General features: G+C 42.6%; 1 protein-coding gene and 1 non-coding gene across 2 annotated transcripts in view; both read left to right on the forward strand.

Moving 5' to 3' along the window:
- The first annotated feature begins 316 nt into the window (after nucleotides 1-316).
- Nucleotides 317-449, forward strand: LOC125995572 (small nucleolar RNA SNORA51). Its single transcript, XR_007491071.1, has one exon. It is a non-coding gene; the product is annotated as a small nucleolar RNA SNORA51 (small nucleolar RNA).
- Nucleotides 450-10454: 10005 nt separating this feature from the next.
- SLF2 (SMC5-SMC6 complex localization factor 2) overlaps nucleotides 10455-20551 on the forward strand; it is a 65793-nt gene continuing 55696 nt past the window's right edge. The window contains exons 1-4 of the mRNA XM_049790803.1: nucleotides 10455-10725; nucleotides 14431-14474; nucleotides 15465-16195; nucleotides 17656-17710. Of these exons, the coding sequence (XP_049646760.1) occupies nucleotides 10586-10725; nucleotides 14431-14474; nucleotides 15465-16195; nucleotides 17656-17710 (970 nt within the window). The 5' untranslated portion in view covers nucleotides 10455-10585. The remainder of the gene's footprint in view (nucleotides 10726-14430; nucleotides 14475-15464; nucleotides 16196-17655; nucleotides 17711-20551) is intronic.

Raw genomic sequence — 20551 nt, forward strand, 5'->3', positions numbered from 1 at the left:
AAAAATGAAAAACATTTATGTAATGATTCTCAGAGACAAAACAGAGGAGGACTGGAGGGTCCAGCTCCTGACATGAAGCTCACCATAGGGATCATTTAGTGCAGTCACAGAAATAATTACACTGAGAATTATCATAACAAAATGTGACTGAATGAGGGAAGTAGAAAGCCTGTCTAGAGTATAGGCTGGTGTGGGGTTGGGGGGAAGGCCACTTGGGATATTGGTAATGGGAATGTTGCACTGGTGAAGGATATATATATATATTATATATATTAAAATATATATATAAAAATATATATATTAAAAAAAAAGATAAGGCCTCCCAATTCTTACCACAGGCTGTGTTCTTTACACTGACTGTATAGAAAGAGGAGGTACAGTAAATGCACCCCATATACACCTCAACACAGGCCCTTTGCCTGGTCTGTATTGTGAATTGGGGGACAAAAAACAAAAACAAAAACAGAGTGATAGCACAGCATGTAAGGAGTTTGCCTTGCATGCAGCTGACCCAGGTTCAATGCCCCACATCCCATATGGTTCACCCAAGCATACCAGGAGTGATTTCTGAGTGCAGAGCCACAAGTGTATGAGTCTGAGTGCCACCGGGTATGCCCCCCCCCAAAAAAAAAGATGCCAAGAAAGTTTTTACAAAGACAAAATAGCAGACAAAAGCCCCAAAGCATGCCTAATGTGTTGAGAATAGTCCATTGTACCATCTTGAATGGTACAGGAAGGATTTTGCAGCGATGGAAGGAATTTCAGGAATTTCAGGAAGGAATTGCAGTGATGGCCTGCGCAAGTCGAGAATCATTGAGTCCTGTGGTTGGTGCAGTCTGTTACAAAGTTTAGTAATAGATGACTTGCACTAAAATGTGTGTGAGAGGAAGAGACTTTGCTATTAATGGTAATGTCAGTGTCTTGTTTTTGTTTCCTATGTGTAATGAATTTAAGCGTGGCATGCTTAGATTTGCTTACTAGAAAGCTAGTTTAAGCTGTAGTAAATTGAAAGGGCAGTCGAAGGCAGAGGGACGGATCAGGGAGCTCTGCAGGGTGTGTTTACAAGGGATGGTGAGGACCCCATATATGGGTGAAACGTGATGGGGGAGGGGAGAATTAATTTTTGTATTTGTAGATTTTGGGGAGGGGGAAATCATAACTCTATTCCACCGTGTACAGAAATGACCTCTCCTGTCAGTTCTACATCAAATTTGTTATTGGACCATTTGTGCACGCAACTCAGCGGCACTGAGCACAATGGCACTGCAGCGTGGTCCTCTCTGCTGTCTTCCACAGGTTTTCCGTCTTCCAGAGCAGTTTAGTTTGTTCCTCAATAGCAAATCCGGTCCTCCCAGTCAGGCCCTAGCAACCCCCATTCTATTCCTAAAAGATCTTTTGGGTTGTTCTTTTACTGACTCAGTGATATCCCTTGCCAATTGGGGGTGTTCTCCACACTGGCCTGGTTCCAGGAGCCTGAGCTTATTGTGAGAGGTCAGCAGAAACAGAAAGCAGAGGAGACACTTCTAGAGAAGGGCTTCCAGCCTGGACCCTCAGCAGCCCTGCCACGGGTCTGCCCGATGCTTTCGCATCAAGAAGTTGATCTTGCGGGCCATCTCCATGTTGTAGATTCGCCGGCAGGTTTCACAGCTCTCCCGTTGGCTTCTCAAAGTAGCGCCGCCGCTTGATGCTCTCAGTGAGCCCGTCCATGGTGAGGATCCTGTTGAGGGTCCTGTAGGCGCCCTCCACGTTGCCCTCCTGCACCATAATGGTCCTGGCGAGGAACCTCAGGTGCTGCGCCACAGCAGACCTGGAGACCCGACGGCGCCCCGGGCAAATTGGCCGCCGGAAGTGACCTGTATTTGTAGACTTTGCAAAGAACCTTAGACTATTCAAAAATTGTTTTAAAATTTGGGGGTCTCTTCCCAGTGGTAATCAAGGACCACAAAGATCTTATTTAGTGGTGAGTTCGCCACTAGTTATAACTAGTAATGCTTGGATTATGCAATGCCAGGATGGAACTCGGGGCCTCAGGAATTCAAGGCATATGCCTCGCCCCTTGAAGGTATCTCTCTGGCCCCAAAATATATTTTTTCATTTTTAAACCAATGATAAAGACACAAAGAATTTAGAAAAGAGAGAAATAGAAAAAGGCAACTAACAAAAGAAGACTCAAATGGCTCCCAATATATGAAGACATATTCATCTTGCAATTACAGAAATGCAAAATTAGAAGTCATGTTAATCCTTAAGTTTAGAGGGAAATGATGTAACGAATATTGCAGTAGATATAAGAAATCAGTGTTCACCTCATTTGCAGGATGTAAAAATAAATATGAGGGACCAAGTGGTAACGGGTTTGCCTTGCATGTGGTCCACCCAGATTCGATCCTCAGCATCCCATATGGTTCCCCAAGTGTGACCAAGAATGACCCCTGAGCACCGACTCAGGAGTAAACTCTGAGCACTGTCAGGTGTAATCCAAAAACTAAAATTGAGAGAGAGAGAGAGAGAGAGAGAGAGAGAGAGAGAGAGAGGGGGGCTGGTGAGGTGGCGCTAGAGGTAAGGTGTCTGCCTTGCAAGTGCTAGCCAAGGAAGGACTGCGATTCGATCCCCCGGCATCCCATATGGTCCCCCCAAGCCAGGGGCAGTTTTTGAGCGCTTAGCCAGGAGTAACCCCTGAGCATCTAACGGGTGTGGCCTGAAAAAAAAGAGAGAGATAAAATAATACCCAAAGTCATTAGAAATGAGGGCCAGGAGGAGTGGTCCATGCTATGAGTCTAAGCTTGAAACAAAGGGCGTGATGGTGTAATTAAGATAGAGAAGAAACCATTATGACAATGATAGTAGGAAACGATCACTCTGGACAAGAACTGCGTAATGAAAGAATGTGATATGCATGATACCCTCTCAGCAAATTAGGGTGCCTAAAAGGAAAAACAAATCAGAGGAGAAAGAGAGAAAAGTATATGCCATAGAGGCAAGCATGGTGGGAGTGGCAGGAGGGAAATTAGGGACATTGTTGGCAAGAAGTGAAAGGATGGATGTTTGAATATTTTATGAAACTCAATCAATTTTTTTTTTTTTGGTTTTTGGGCCACACCCAGCGTTGCTCAGGGGTTACTCCTGGCTGTCTGCTCAGAAATAGCTCCTGGCAGGCACGGGGGACCATATGGGACACCGGGATTTGAACCAACCACCTTTGGTCCTGGATCGGCTGCTTGCAAGGCAAATGCTGTGTCTCATAATGATTCAATAACAAAAAAGAGAAGAAAAAAAAAAGTGTTCTCATACATTGCTGGTAGGATATAAATCCATTTGATCATGATGAAAAAACTTGACAGCATACAATGAATTTAATATGCAAATACCCTATGATCCAATCATTTCCCTTCTGATTATATTCCCCAAAAGAAACACATACAAAGATATCGATAGCAGTATTGTTTGTAATGAACAACCAACGTGATAACTAGTATATATAATAGATACAAAATAGTCTAGAGCTGTGGTTGGCAACCTTTTTTTTCAACTGAGCCAAATCTCGCCAAAACCATGATTGAATTTTATTTTGAGAGCCACACAGGGTGCGCACTGACAGAGGCTAGGAGCAGAGTCCTGATTCCTGGAGTGGCTTCCCGGCACACAGAAGAGCCAAATTAAAAGTGTAAAGAGCCACATGTGGCTCGGGAGCCACAGGTTGCTGACCACTGGTAGAGGGACAGTACGGGGGTAAGCACTTGCGTGGCATGCAGCCAACCCAGATTCAATCCCCAGTACCACGTATGGTCCCCTGAGAGGTTCAAGAGTCAAATCTGAGCTCTAGAACTAGGAGGAAGCCTTAAGCATGGCTGGAAGTAGCCCAAATCTTTCCCCACAAAAAATAAAAATACAAAACAATTTTGTTTGGTTTTTTTGGGCCACACCCATTTGATGCTCAGGGGTATCTCCTGGCTAAGTGCTCAGAAATCGCCCCTGGCTTGGTGGTAAAAATACAAAACAATTTTATATATTCTTTTTTCTTTTGTTTTTGAGATACATTCAATGGTACTCAAGGCTTATTCCTGGCTCTGCACTCGGAAATCATTCCTTGCAGTGCTCAGAGAACTATACATAGATGTCAGAGATTGAACCAGGGCCAATCTTGATCAAAGCATACACTTTAAGCCTTGTGGTAGGTCTCCAGCTCCACCCTATATATTATTTGTGACTCTATATGTATTAAAAACTATGGAGGCCGGAGAGATAGCATGGAGGTAGGGTGTTTGCCTTGCATCCAGAGGGACGGTGGCATCCCATATGGTCCCCTGAGCCTGCTAGGAGTAATTACTGAGCATAGAGCCAGGAGTAATCCCTGAGCGCTGCCAGGTGTGACCCCCAAAAACTAAACAAAACAAAAACTATGGCATCTGGGTTGAAAAGATAGCTCAATGGGTCCAGTACATGCTTTGTATGCAGGAGGCCCAGGTTCAATCTACAACACTGCATCTTCTTCCCAACACCGAACAGAAGCAGGCCCCAAATTTGACCAGATATAGTCCCAAACACAACAAAACACTGAAGAATCTGGAGCATTGAAAACTTTGGATTTAAAAACAGACTAGTGGAGGGTGGAGGGAGGAATTATATTTGGGTCCTTGGTTAAGTCTTTACTACATTTGTAATGCCTTCTTTTTTTTTTTTTTTTTTTTTGGTTTTTGGGTCTCACCCGGCAGTGCTCAGGGGTTACTCCTGGCTCCATGCTCAGAAGTCGCTCCTGGCAAGCACGGGGGACCATATGGGACGCCGGGATTCGAACCGATGACCTTCTGCATGAGAGGCAAACGCCTTACCTCCATGCTATCTCTCCGGCCCCATTTGTAATGCCTTCTTATAAAAATTATCAAAAAAGAGTAGTTGGATACAATATTATGATTTCATCATAGCAGTTATGTTTTTGTAATATTCTATTTGTTTATTTTTTTATATTTCTTAAAGTAATAGGGTACGGGTCAGAGCAGGTAAGATGCATGCTTTGCATGTTGCTGACCCGTGTTCAATCCCCAACATCCCATATAGTCCTCCAAGTACCACCAGGAGTAATTACTGAGTGCAGAGCTAGGAGTAACCCCTGAGCATTGCTGGGCACACCCCCCCAAATAAATAAATAAGCTAGACTTTATCTGTGGGGGAATAAACAATCACACAGTGGTTGGGGAACCCTGCAGTGCTGGGGATTAAATGCATGCAAAGTATGTGCTCCAGCCCTCTGAGCTATCTCCCTAGTTCTGAAAATAATATAACAGAACATAGAGAGACAGATAGTATATCTTTGGAAAAGTAATGTATGTACTAGGTAAGGTATAAATTTTACAAATAAGAGAAATTCTTTCTAGAAGGAATCACTGTTACAGGTTGTATTTTGTTTTTGTCTTTTTTTTTTTTCTTTTTGGCTTTGGGCCACAGACAGCAGTGCACAAAAACATATGAAACTGGCACATGCTCTTTGTAGATGAGGACAGTAGCTCAGTGTGGTTAGGTAATTTGCCCAAGACCATAGATCTGCTCAAAGGCAGCGCTGATAGAAACACAAAAACACAATACAAAAATGCTCTCTTGCACTCCTATGTTCAATGCAGCACGATTTACAATAGCCAGAATCTGGAAACAACCCAAGTGCCAACAACAGATGAGTGGCTAAAAAAAAGTGTTATATCTACACAATGAAATACTATGCAACCATTAGGAAAAATGAAGCCATGAAATTTGCTGATATGTGGATAGACTTGGAGATTATTATGCTGAGTGAAATGAGTCAGATGGAGAGGGATAGATGTGGAATAATCTCACTCATCTGTGGGATATAAGGAAATCAAAAGACAGTGTAAAGATGATATTCAGAGATAATAAAGATGGGGATTAGGAGGACCAGTCCATGGTAATAAGCTTGCCACAAAGAATAGATTGCAGTTAGAGAAGGGTCTACTATGAAAATGATAGTTGGAAATGGCCACTCTGGACAAGAACTGGGTGCTGAAAGGGGATAAAGTGGCATATATGGCACCTTTCATTAACAGTAATGCAAACCAGTGTCAAAAACGATAGAGAAGAGAAAAGAGAAGAGAAAAGAGAAGAGAAGAGAAGAGAAGAGAAGAGAAGAGAAGAGAAGAGAAGAGAAGAGAAGAGAAGAGAAGAGAAGAGAGTAAAAAAATAGAGGGAAAGGGTGGGTGGGAGGGAAAAGGACATTAGAAAATGTGAGAGGAAAACTGGGGACATTAGTGGCAAGAAATACACACTGGTTGGTGAAGGTTGTTGTACATTGTATGACTCAGTCATGAACAACTTGATCTATTGTGAACAAGCTTGTAACAAAGTAATTAGACTATGGCCCACAGTAGGGCCATAGAGACTTACAAATTACTACCACATAAATTGTATCTAAAACGAAAATTTTGCAAAGAACGAATATCCCTTCATTATATGAGGTACACCAACATTCTCAATTCCATTCCTTTTCTTTTTAATTTTTTTCAGTGTGGTCTGTGACCCATGACATCAATTTCAAAGTCCTTTGATGCATTGCTGAGTGTAAAGAACACCTGGCTAGAAAAAAATTCCAGAGTTTCTTTGATTTTAGATTAGCAATATTTATGCTTCACCCTCTGAGTTCACCAAGAGTGATTCCTAAGTGCAGAGCCACGAGTATCCCCTGGGCAGCATCGGTGTGACCCAGTAACCAATGGGCCACTATATGTGTGTATGTATGTAAATATGTGTGTATATATATGTACTTATATATCAGCATTTCTAAATAATAGAGTCATACACACCAAAACCCACAAATACATTATTAATGTTTAAAAGTATAGGAAACACTTTCACCATTCCATACAAAAATAAAAAGAAATTTTCTTTAACACCAGGTCTGCTTTTGCAGACTTTTACTAATTACTCTCAGGAAGTTTCGGTTACATGACATCACATTACACTACATTTGGCTTTCCCCCAGCAGCCACTTAAAACCAAGCCAGTGCTTTTTTTCAATCTGTGTGGTTTTGAGTTCAGCAACCATTTGCAAAATGATTTGCACAGATCTGAAGGAGCTGGAGTTTTACCTTCCTCTAGATCAGCCGTGATTTTTCTTTCTCTTCCAAGTTTTCAAGGTATGTATTTCCTGCCTTTCTGGTTCTATTCCTTACCGCTTTCCAAGGTCACCTTCTCTGCTTCCCCCCACAATCAGACAGACACAGACACAGACATAGACACACAGAATCACACACATATGCACACATACACATATGCACACATACACACACTTTACACCAAACTCTTTGTTTCTTGGCTTAATCCTCTAACAAAGACCTTGAGAGTTTATTTCAGAATGTGGCTATCTTGGAGCAAAGTCAAAACTTTTGATTTTTGTAAAATCAAAACTTACATTTAGAGTTCTTTGCTCTTAAAAGTATCACGTATGGAAATTTTGTTCTTTTCAGTGCCTGCTTGTTACATTTTGAACCAATATGCTAATGTTGTTTTCTCTCTGTGTCCTTGGTCTATCTATTCTGGCACTCCTTTCTATACTCCTTAGACTGGACTCTCCCAGTAAACTTAATTTTTTGTTCTAGTAACTTTGTTTCTGCTGCTGATTCTTACGGAGGCCAAAAACTGCTCTCCTGTTGTCTTTTCACCACCCAGGGTTTACTCATGTGAAATTCGTGTTTAAAAAAATTCTAAACTCTGTAGATATGTAGTGTGAATATCTGTACATATTCAAAGGGAAAAAGGTCTAAAGACAAAACAGACTTTTTTTTTGGGGGGGGGGCCCACACCCGGCGGTGCTCAGGGGTTACTCCTGGATGTCTGCTCAGAAATAGCTCCTGGCAGGCACCGGGGACCATATGGGACACCGGGATTCGAACCAACCACCTTTGGTCCTGGATCGGCTGCTTGCAAGGCAAACGCCGCTGTGCTATCTCTCCGGGCCCACAAAACAGACTTTTCAGTGCTATTTGGGTGGAAAATGTCTTAAAGAATCCCAGAAGTTTGGGTTAGTATATTGAACATATCTCACTAGGAAACCCAAATCTGTATCGTTTTCAAATACAGCCTAAACAAAGAAAAGCCTTGATGCTTATTGCGGATTTAGCTAACTATAGCCCTGTTAAGAAGAGATTTTTTAAATTGTGTTTTCTTTATGATTCTATCTCCATGTATTGATCAAGGGATTTCTTGCCTCACTTAACTCCATAATCTGTTGCTCAGATTAAGAAAATGTGAAAACTATTGTTTGGTAGCATGAATACAGACTTTAAAGTGATACTTGAGAGACTGGATGCTTCAAATACTATAATCTAATAAAAGCAAGTGATTGATCATGCAGAACATGTTTTTATGCATTACTTTTATAGAATGCGCATGCAATGAAACAGATCGGATTAAATGTTTGTAGATGTGCTGTTATAGAAGCATGAGCATACTAGTGTAGAAACAACTAACAAAAAGGCATTACAAGACAAAGAATAAAGTAATAGGGGAAAGGGCGTTAATAATAGGGAAATGGGCGTTAATAAACAAATGTATCATCATTATTCATTCAATACATTTTTGACCATCTATTATTATTTTTTTAATATAAGGAACAATATCGGCTATGGTAACTTCTCAGTTATAAGGATGGAAGGGAAAGGAGTTGAATTTCAGGTCAGGCATGCCTAGCTATTGAAACAGCTAAACTTCAATAAATAAACTTTAAAGGCCTGTCTAAATTCTTTTGTGGTAAGATTTTGTTCTGTCCAACAAATTGACCTGGTCATGCCAAACTTTGCACTCTTCAGATGGATGTTTGATTAATAGTTATTATACTGCATCTGGCCTGTATCAGGAGGATTTCAGTCTTAAAGTGTCGAGAGGGGCTAGGCTAGGGAGAAAGCTTGAGAGGTAGTGCCTATGCTGAGAATAAGGAAGGCCTGGTACCTCCTGCTCTCATTGTTGGGCCTTTGCTCGACACTGACTCAGCATGCAGAGATAGGAATTAGGTGAAAGTAAAGAGAGTTAATTAGAGCTCAGCTCTGAGGACGCTCTGAGAGCCCCAAGTGTCTTTTACACACATTATATACTCTTCCTTACACAGGGTTGGAAATACATCTCCGCATTCCTATCTTATCTGAAGCAAAACAGATGTACAGAAGCAGAAAATAGCACTTAGAATATCCCGGAACATCCTGGCAGGTTTGTGACAAACATCATGTTGATGAGCACATCCCCTTCAATGATCAGCCTTGACCATACCCGTTTCTTTCTTTCTTTCTTTCTTAGGTGGTCCGTTCTCGGCGTGCTTGCTTAGCTTTCTTAGCCAAGAATTCCCCTGTTCAAGTCTAGGTTTTTATTGTTGCAGGCCTGTCTCACATATACTGTCTTGATAGCATATGCAGGGAGTGATGCTGTTGGCCAAGCATCCAACCTGGGTCAAGCACCACTGGGAGAGTGATCTCTGAAACAGTTATCTAAAGTGTTACAAAGAAAATATAACAGAAACGTGGAGGGTGTTTTTAGAGACTCTGGACTGGGTGGTATGGAAACATTTCTTTGGTGATTGGTGACGACCCAGAAATGAAACAGCTGGGCAACTGAAACTCAGTTGCACCCTGATATCTCTCCCTCTCCCGCTCCCCCCCTCTCAGCAAAGAAAAGTCAGGCGAGCTGTCTCCAAGGCTCTCAGAAGCCCTTTTCAGATTCACAATCCCAGGCTGTCCTCTCTTGACATGCAGCGAACAGCTGCCCCATAGGCATTATCACAAAACCCAGGAGGACCTAGACTGCACCAGGCGGCACCAAAAAAAATCTCAAATCGGCAGCTTAAAAAAAAAAAGTGCTTGTGTGCAATTCAAAAAAACAAAATGTTCCAGCGTTTTATTATTATTATTTATTATTATTTTTTCTTCTTGTATAAAAAAAAGATACAGAACTGGCCCTGTCTCCATGGCTGGCGGCCAAGGAAATGGTGACAAGCATTAGGGCACTGCAGCTAGCCTAGGACGTGAAGGAAAAGCAGGGACACAGCTGCGGCGCTGCAAACCCAACTGTGGCGGTCCCCTTCACGGAGGCAAAAGCCTGGGCTTGGCGCAGACTGCCCTGAGGCACACCTGGGCGCTTCAGCCGGCTGTTCCCAGCTGCCACAGCAGCCTGCAGCGGCCCCTTCGCCTTCCCGCCCCCGCGCGCCCGCCCAGGCCGAAGCAGCGCCTCAGCCGCGCTGAGCTGAGGGAAGCGAGCAGGCAGCGAGCACACGTGACTGGGGGCGCCCCCCGCTTTCCTCTTCCCCTCCCCCTCGCCTCAGAGGCCGCGGCCATCTATTGCGTCACTGCCGGAAGCCCCGCCGCGCCGGCCAATCAGAAAGCGCCGCGGCGCGCGGGCCCCGCCCCCCGCCGCGCCTCAGGCTTCCTTCCCGCTCACTCCCGAGTTCACTTCCGAAGCGAGCGAAGCGCCATGAAGAGAGCGGGGGGTGCCGCCCACCTCTGCTCCGACCGCCTCCCCGAACCCCGGCAGCAAGACGGCAACCACGCACCCCATTTCGCCAGCCGCAGCTCATGCCGCCGTCGACAGCGGCGCCGACATGACAAGGCGCTGCATGCCCGCTAGGCCAGGTTTCCCCTCTTCCCCTGCCCCGGGGTCGTCGCCCCCGCGCTGCCATCTGAGACCCGGTAGTTCCGTTCCTGCGGCCGCGGGCAAAAGGACAGAGAGCCCTGGGGACAGGTACCGTGCGGAGGGCTGGAGGAAAAAAAAAAAGGGGCCGGGTCGCGGGGGGCCAAGGGGATCGGAGGAGGGAGGACTGCGGACGGCCGCTTGGAGCAATATTCCCGGCATCCTCCGCGAGACTCCGCTCAGCCGCGGACTTCCAGGGACCTGGCGAAGCCCCGCCCCGGCGAAGCCCCGCCCGCGCGGGGCCTTCTGGGAGTTGTAGTTTCCTGTAGTTGGGACGCTGGTCCCGGGTCTACCGCAGCAACCTGGATGGCCACGGAGAAGCCAGCCTTAGGTAGAACGGGATTTTTTTTTTTGTCCTTTACGCTAGATGGACCCCCCCCCCCCCCGGCTCCAACTACTCGGTGCTTATTTCTAGGTCGTTTTCTGTCCGTTGTCAGGTCATTCTAATCCAAGTGGCTCGCTTCATAGTGGAAATTTATGTTTGCGGGTGACATTATATAAGATGTGATAATGAGGAAATAAACCCTTTTGTCCACGAATGGTTTTAGAGTAGTCCAGTATACACGATGATTCATATCTGAAAGAGTTTGCAGATTCCGAATATGATGTTTTTTTTTTTCTAGGTGTCTTTCTGTCTCTCCAGGAAGCCAACTTTTTTTTGTGGGGGGTAAAGCTTTTTTGTTCTTGGGTCACACCCGGCACCGCTCAGGGCTTACTCCTGGCTCTACGTTCAGAAATCGCTCCTTGTAGGCTCCGGGAACCATACAGGAGGCCGGGATTCGAACCATCGTCCTTCTTGATGCAAGGCAGACGCCTTGCCTCCATAGGGGGTAAAGCTTTTGTGGGGAGCTTTGTAATGAGATGGGGAGTTTCATTAAATGACATCCTCTGGCAATAAAACATGTTTACATTCTCTACCCACTTGTTACTGTCTTTTTATTTTTAAGGCTAAAGACCTATGCATTTAATAGTAAAGTTGTCTTTTTATATTATATACAAGTCCACAATCCCTTATCTCAGTTCTGGAAACCTGAAAGTTAGGAAAAACAAAGGTTTGGTACCACATGTTACTTGGTAGCCAAACTTGAGTAGAACTTGTATGGTCTGGTCTTTATCCCATTAAGTTCCTAAGTTTTCCTGGAGAACTATGAATGTATTTGCTTGCGGTGTTCACTGTCAGGCCTCACTGAAGGCTTTACATTCAACAACCCCCTTTCTAAAACTCAGTAAATTCCAAATTCTCTTTGTTTTGTTTTGATTGGTTTTGGTTTTGGTTTTTGGGCCACACCCGGTAACGCTCAAGGGTTACTCCTGCCTCTGCGCTCAGAAGTTGCTCCTGGCTTGGGGGACCATATGGGACACCGGGGGATCGAACCACAGTCCGTCCTAGGCTAGCGCTGGCAAGGCAAACACCTTACCTCTAGCGCCAACACGCAGGCCCCGTAAATTCCAAATTCTAAAAGACATTTTTTTACCCCAGAAGTTTTTGATAAGGGTTTGTCAGCTGTTAATTATTTTTATTAACTAGTCATAAGTAATTGGCATTTGTATGCTTAATTTAGGGAACTTCTGTCTTGAAAGTTGTATTTGTGGTTATTTTTCAGTGTGTCTTACCTACAACCAGTTTCTCTCTGATACCAATAAGAAAGAGACGGCTCTACTACTAGGAAGAGCTATAGTGTTATGCGTAATAATTGATGTAAAAACATGTTATCTTGTTGGAAATTAATTAGCTGCTTCTTTTTTTTGTTTTGTTTTTGTTTTGGGGCCACACCCGGCGGTGCTCAGGGGTTACTCCTGGCTGTCTGCTCAGAACTAGCTCCTGGCAGGCACGGGGGACCATATGGGACACCGGGATTCGAACCAACCAACCACCTTTGGTCCTGGATCGGCTGCGTGCAAGGCAAACGCCGCTGTGCTATCTCTCAGGGCCCAATTAGCTGCTTCTTAATTCTTTCCTGTATTTCCTTAGTAACTGAAAACATCCTTTCCCTCATTATAAAAGTTTTAGCATTTTTTTCTTTTACTCATTTGTGGAGATACTGTGTGTATATTATGAAAACAAATATATAGATTTTTCTTTATCTGGTTACTCACTTCATAACCATTTAAGTTTTCTATCAACAGTTCAGACAAACACTGTGAATGAACTCTGAGTTAAAAGATCAGGATAACTCTTACGTGATAGTAAAATATGCAAGATCTGGAAATTAACCATTAAGGGGATTGGATTATTAAGTAGTCCTGCCAATAGTAGCTATATGTTTAAGACCACTTCAAGTTGACAGCTTGTATTCTTTCAGTAAAGATACATTTTAGCAAAACTTGCCAGAAAATTATTTTTTGCTTTACATAATGCATCTGAGCTTGAAATACATGAACAATTCAGAATATAAATGTTGGTAATGCTATTCTATTTCATTTTGTATCCATTTGTAGGTTGCTGAATGAATCTTCAAGATTTAGAACGTTTAGTTTTTATTTTTCTCGTTAACATTCTTCTTGTGTTTTCTAAGGCAGTGTGTGATATTTATGAATACTGTTAGAATTCTGTGCTTTACATTTTTACTCTTATTTTAACACATCCATGCTGACATGTATTTCTGATGGCTTAGCAACTAACTGTGGCTTAGCACAAATTGCAGCACCAGAGTCAACTTGTTGAATCATACTGTTAAGATAATATGTTCAGATAATAAATCTAAACTCAAAAGGGTGTCATACAGAGGATAATATACGTTTAGTACTGGATTCTTTTTTTTTCCCCCTTTGGTTTTTCGGACCACACCCATTTGATGCTCAGGAGTTACTCCTGGCTAAGCGCTCAGAAATTGCCCCTGGCTTGGGGGTACCCTATGGGACGCTGGGGGATCGAACCACCAAGGTCCTTCCTTGGTTAGCGCTTGCAAGCCAGACACCTTACCTCTAGCGCCACCTCGCTAGCCCCAAGTACTGGATTCTTTCTGCCTTTTGCCTAGTACAAATTGTTTTATTTTGGAGCTATATCAGGTGGTATTCAGAAAACCATGTGGAGTGATGGGTATCGAGCTCAGGCCACAGCATGCAAAGCTAGCTAGACACAACTAAATGTCTCTGGCCCACAGCATACTTTTTCAACTGCTTCCCCAGACTAGCCAAATCATATTGCCATGCCATCATCTACTTTTATTATGATTCTGATTATTACTCAGTTTTTATAAGATCCTTTTAGCAAAACTTCAGCATTATTTTATACCACTCACCAGAGATACCTTGGGATAGCTCAGATCTCCTTCAAGATCTTTTGTTCTGGGCCCGAGAGAAAGCACAGCGGCGTTTGCCTTGCAAGCAGCCGATCCAGGACCAAAGGTGGTTGGTTCGAATCCCGGTGTCCCATTTAGTCCCCCGTGCCTGCCAGGAGCTATTTCTGAGCAGACAGCCAGGAGTGACCCCTGAGCACTGCTGGGTGTAGCCCCAAAACCAAAAAAAAAAAAGATCTTTTGTTCTATCTTGTAACAGCCAGCTTTTCAGTCCTAAGAAACACTACATATTCTCAGTTCCACATTCCAATCATAAATCTCAGTGTGCTTTTATAAGTTTACTCCTGCAGAATGTGGATTTTCCCAATTTTCTTTGCAAAAGCATTGCCACCATTTGTCAGATAAGATTAATCACACCAAATGGTGAAGTCCAACCTATACTCTCTAAATTCACTTAATCTGTTATTGAGGCTTTAATACTTATGTGATACCATATTAGTTATGCTTTTATTTTCAGGAAGCAGTCAATTATAGATTTCTTCAAACCAGCTTCAGAACAAGGTATGTCTACTATTTTTTTTTGTGTGTGTGTGCAATCTTTTTGAGTATAGAGAGGGAAGTGAATTAAGTTTTCAGTCTACTTAAAATGGTTAAAAGTTTGGCTAAACAGTTTAGAATTAAAAAATTTGAAGAAGTGGGCCCCGAGAGATAGCACAGCAGCATTTGCCTTGCAAGCAGCCGGTCCAGGACCAAAGGTGGTTGGTTCGAATCCCGGTGTCCCATATGGTCCCCCGTGCCTGCCAGGAGCTATTTCTGAGCAGACAGCCAGGAGTAACCCCTGAGCACCGCCGGGTGTGGCCCAAAAACCAAAAAATAAAATTGAAGAAGTAATGTCTTTTTTTCCAAAGGTAAGTTCTAAACATTGTGAAGAAAGTACTGTTATACTTTTTTTACATTAACATTCCAATCAATAATGTTCATTTAATACTATACAATTTTGATTTTCTTTTTTTTTTTTTTTTTTTTTTTTTGGTTTTTGGGTTATACCTGGCAGTGTTCAGGGGGTTCCTCCTGGCTATATGCTCAGAAATCGCTCCTGGCAGGCTCAGGGATGCCGGGATTCGAACTACCGACCTTCTGCATGAAAGGCAAACGCCTTACCTCCATGCTATCTCTCTGGCCCCAATATTCTTACTTTTATAAAGTACTTCTATTATATTAAGAAAATTAAAATTGGGCTGGAGAGATAGCATGGAGATAAGGCGTTTGTCTTTCATGCAGAAGGACGGTGGTTTGAATCAATCCGGGAATCCCATATGGTTGGTCCCCTGTGCCTGCCTGGGGGAATTTCTGAACATAGAGCCAGGAGTAACCCCTGAGCGCTGCCAGGTATGACCCCCTCCAAAAAAAAAGAAAGAATATTAAGAAATTGCTCTAATTTCTCCTTTCCTTCCAAAATGCTTATTTTAATATTTTTGTGATAACATTTTAAGTAATACAAAATGTTACTTTCAATAACACACAATTTTTATGTTTTAATTGGTTATTCAGATAGGCATATGTTGGATTCTCCACAAAAATCAAGCATCAAATATGGAGGAAATGGCTTGCCCATCTCTGGGACAGAGCAGTTTGAAAGGAAATTATCTTCACCAAAACAATCCAAACCCAAAAGGGTGTCATCAGAAAAGAGTCCTATTTTAGAAGTCTTAATGAAAGGTGATAAAGAACACCATAGGGAGCATGGTGTACATGAGTCACATCGGCCATGTGTGTCACTAGTCACCAAATATCCAAAGACAGTTACAAAAGTTTGTGTTCCTTCATATCATTTGTCAAAAGACATGAAGGCATTAAAGAAAAAACATCGATCTCCAGACAGAAGGAAGTCATCGTTTATTCATGAGAAGAGCAGAGAGAAGGACAGAGATCGAAGCAAGACCAGTACAGATGTCATAAAGCAGGCCACAGTGACAGAAGCTGACACCTTCAAGAACAATTCCAGAAGTATAAGCAGCAGGAGCAGCCTATCTAGGCACCATCCAGCAGAAAGCCCACTGGGTGCTAAGTTCCAGTTATCACTAGCTTCTTACTGCAGAGAAAGAGAACTAAAAAAGTTGAGAAAGGAGCAAATGGAACAGAGAATCAATTCAGAAAATTCTTTCTCCGAAGCAAGTAATTTTTCCTTAAAATCCTCGAGTGTAGGAAGAAAATGTAAACCAGTGCAAGAGCAGAGTAAACAGAATGATGTCATACCTGGAAAAAGTAATCTTTCAAACCTGGTATGTAAAATGATTACTAAATTATTTTTTGTCATGTTTAAAGTGCTAAATACAAATATATTAACACAATTGCTATTGTTAAGGAAATAACTGTTCATACATAGTTTTGTAGAAAATAGTTTCATGAGGTTTCCTAGAACTGTGTCAAATTCTGTGCAGAGCCAGGAATAACCCCTGGGTGTCACTGGGTGTGACCCAAAAACCAAAAAAAAAAAAAAAATCTGTAATGTTTTCTTGCCCTTAATTTTTTTTATCTTATGTATGTCTGACTCAGGTTCAATCCCCTGGACCACATGTTATCTGAACCCAAAGCCAGAAATAAGCCATTATCATATAGATAGCCAGGTGGGCCCCAAACCAAAAAATACAACAAAGAAATTTTTCATGCCCAGGAGCAAAGATTTTCCTTCCCCTTCCCTTTTTCCTTCCCTCCCTTCCCTTCCCCTCCCCTCCCTCCCCTCCTCTCCCTTCCCTCCCCTCCCCTTCTTTCCCCTTCCCTTCCCCCTCCCCTCCCCTTCGTTCCCTTTCCCTTCCCTTCCCCCTCCCCTCCCCTTCTTTCACCTTCCCCTTCCCCTCCCCTCCCTTGTCCCCTTCCCCTTCCTTTTTCTTTTCCCTTCCCCTTCCCTTTCTTTCCCCTTCCTCTCCCCCTTCATTCCCTTTCCCCTCCCCTTCCCTCCCCTCCTGTCTCTCAGTGCCAGAAGTAATTCTTGAGTGCATATCCATGGTAACTCCTCAGCATCATGGAGTGTGGCCCAAAACAAAAAGAATTAGTCTGGGCCCGGCCCCAAACCTACCAACCAGAAAAACTGAAGATAGAACTCCGCAACTATGATTAAAAGCCTTTCAGATGATTCTGACACATTTTGAAGTTTAATTGTATCTGGTTAATATTTTCACATAAATCTTAGATAATTGAATGATGATCTTAGAAAACTTAAAGATGGTAACAATTGACATTGTAACTATCCAAATAACCTATGCATCAGATTTCTCTTTTGAGAATAGAGAATACTTGAACTAGTATAAAAACTTTCCCTTTCCCTTGGAAAGTCGAAGTTTCAAGCTTCTCTACATATAGAGCAAAAAGGAAGTTAGATATTATGAAAATGTTATGCTGACTTAAATGATATGAGATTTGGTTTTGGAGGTACATATATTTAGTGTGAGTTGTGTCCATTTGGCAAATGTTAAGCAGACTGTTATTATAGTACAGTGTGCTATTATTAATCTCAAGTAATTATATAATATCTAAATTTACATTATAAAAACTATTTTCAGACATTTCTATAATTCAAATGATTTTCTCTGGTAAAATTTAAGGATTAAAATATTTTATTACAGAAGTTGGAGTTTATCTCCAAATGTAGATGCTTGTTTTATTTGGTCTGGGAATTTGTGCTTAACAAGCATGTATTCTCTATTGCCTCTAACTCCTATCTTTTTTTTTATTTTGCTGATAGGAAAATGGACATCTATCCAGAAAAAGATCCTCGTCTGATTCTTGGGAACCTTCAGGTAGAATCAAATGTGAATTTATAAATTTTTAAATAAATTTGCATTTTAGTGGTATTGCTTTTTTTTTGGGGGGGGGGGCACACCCAGCGGTGCTCAGGGGTGCTATCTCTCCGGGCCCAATAGTATTGCTTTTTAAAGTAAGTTTGTTTGCACATGCACGTTTCTTCCTAGAGGTGAGGTGAGTATCTCAGACTAGTTTTGGTAAAATTTTATTTAAAAGGAGTAATCCTGAAATTGAGTGCACATGGTTTGCCTTGACCCTCTGCCTTATAGAGTTTCTCATACTGATGCTCCTGGTCTTCTGAATCTTGGGTTACATTAAGAAACATAATCTTTTTTTTTTTGTTTGATTGTTTTTTGGGTCACACCCGGCGGTGCTCAGGCTGTCTGCTCAGAAATAGCTCCTGGTAGGCACGGGGGACCATATGGGATACCTGGATTCGAACTAACACCTTTGGTCCTGGATCGGCTGCTTGCAAGGCAAACGCCACTGTGCTATCTCTCCAGGCCCCAAGAAACATAATCTTAGAAAGAAACATATTTTTTGTTTGGGGGCCACACCAGTGGTGCTCAGGGCTTACTCCTGCTCGACTGCTGGTGCTCAGGAACCACATGGCATACCAGGAGTGGTTCCTGAACAGAATTAGGGATTATACTGAGCAGTATTAAGGGCTTACTCCTGGCTCCTCAGGATTCACTCAAGGCTTAGGAGAGCCTCATGGTGCTGGGGATCAAACCAGAGTTGTTCACATGCAAGGCAAACACATGACATACCATACTTCTTGACCCAATTATTTGATAGCTTGTCAAGTATTAGAAAGTACTCTTGGGTCCAGAGCTATAGAACGGTGGGTAGAGCATTTACCTTGCACGTGGCTGACCCAGATTCAATCCTCAGCCTCATATATGGTTCCCCCAAGCCTGCCAGGAGTGATTTTTGAGTGTAGAGCCAGGACTAACCCTTGAGCGCTGCCTGGTGTGGCCCAAAAAGCCAAAATAAAAAAAGTATTCTGTTTCGTTTCCTTTTATTCTTCTTTGGGGTCACATCAGATTGGTCAGGGCTACTCCTGGGCCTAAGCTCAGGAATCACTCTTGACAGTGCTGGGAATACTGTGTGCAAAGCAAACATCTTATTCTTCTGGACTATCTCTAAGCTGTACCTGTTCTTTTTTATAAAACCCTTAACCTGGAGCTGGAGAGATAGCACAGTGGTAGGGCCTTTGCCTTGCACGCAGCTGATTGAACAAACAATGGTTCGAATCCCGGCATCCCTTATGATCCCTCTTGCCTGCCAGGAGCAACTTGAGCTTGGAGTAATCCCTGAGTGCTGCCAAGTGTGACCCAAAAACCAAAAAAATTAATAATACCCTTTACTTCAGGAAACTGTGAACCTGGAATTATTTCTTAGTAATATCTATAGAAGAATGGAGGATGGGACATTTTTATTAATTTTTCATTTTTAACTTTCCAGATTATTGGTCAAATATAATTACTTTACTCTTAAGTTTTATTTTTATTTTTTTATTTTTGAGGGTGGTGGTGGGCCACACCAGTGGTGTTCAGGTGTTACTCCTATCTCTACACTCAGAAATTACTTCTGACAGACTCCAAGTACAAATGGGATTCAAGGGATCAAACCTGGGTCAGCTACATGCAAGACAAATACCCTACCTGCTGTGCTGTGCTATCACGGTGACCCCTTAAGTTTGTTTCTGTTGGTATTTTTTTGTTTGTTTGTTTGTTTGTTTTTGGGTCACACCTGGTGGCGCTCGGGTTACTCCTGGCTCTGTGCTCAGAAATCGCTCCTGTCAGGCACGGTGAACCATATGGAATGCCGGGATTTGAATCACCATCTGTCCTGGATCGGCTGTGTGCAAGGCACAGTTGGGTGTAGCTCATAAATAAACAAAAAATTGTATGCACTAAGGTAAAGTACCTTTGTAATTCTTTGCTTAGTAAAAAAAAAAAAGATGAAGTTTTTGGGGGCCAGAGCAATAGCACAGCACATAGGGTGTTTTGCCTTACATGTGACCGACCCAGGTTTGATCCCTGACATCCCATATGGTTTCCCAAGTACCATCAGGAGTAATTACTGAGTACTGCCTAGTGTGACCCAAGCCCCTTCCCCCAAAAAGTTTATATGTGAAGAGTAATATTTTTTTGTTTGGTTGGTTTTTGTTTTTTGGGTCATACCCAGTGGCACTCAAGGGGTTTTTTTTGGCTCTGCTCTCAGAAATTACTCCTGGCAGGTTCTGGGGGACCATATGGGAGGCTGATGATCAAATCCGGTTAGCCACATGGAAGATAAATCCCCTGCCCACTGTGCTATCATGTCTCTGGCCTTGAGAGTAATATTTTTACTTCCATTTATAGTAGTAAACTTTTAGCAGCTTTGGAATGACTGAGCAATTTTTATTAGCTTTAAGTTTCTTGAACAGCTGTATTGAAAGGAGAGAGCCAAACCAGCAGTACATAGGGCTATACCTGGCTCTGTGCTCAGGGAACACTTCTGACTCTGCCCAGCACCAGGATTTGAACCTTTGTCAGGGCTACAAATGCATGCAAAGTAATTTTCTTTTTCTTTTCTTTTCTTTTTTTTTTTTTTTTTTTTTTTTTTTTTTGGTTTTTGGTTTTTGGGTCACACCCAGCAGCACTCAGGCATTATTCCTGACTATGTTCAGAAATCGCTCCTGGTAGGCTCAGAGGACCTTACAGGATGCCAGGATTTGAATCAGTCCTTCTGCATGCAAGGCAAACGAACTACCTCCATGCTATCTCTCTGGCCCCGCAAAGTAATTTTCTTTTTTCTTTTATGGTTTTTGGGTCACACCCAGCAGTGCT

Source organism: Suncus etruscus, chromosome 17, assembly GCF_024139225.1.
Source record: "Suncus etruscus isolate mSunEtr1 chromosome 17, mSunEtr1.pri.cur, whole genome shotgun sequence".
In the NCBI taxonomy this organism is placed as follows: Eukaryota; Metazoa; Chordata; class Mammalia; order Eulipotyphla; family Soricidae; genus Suncus; species Suncus etruscus.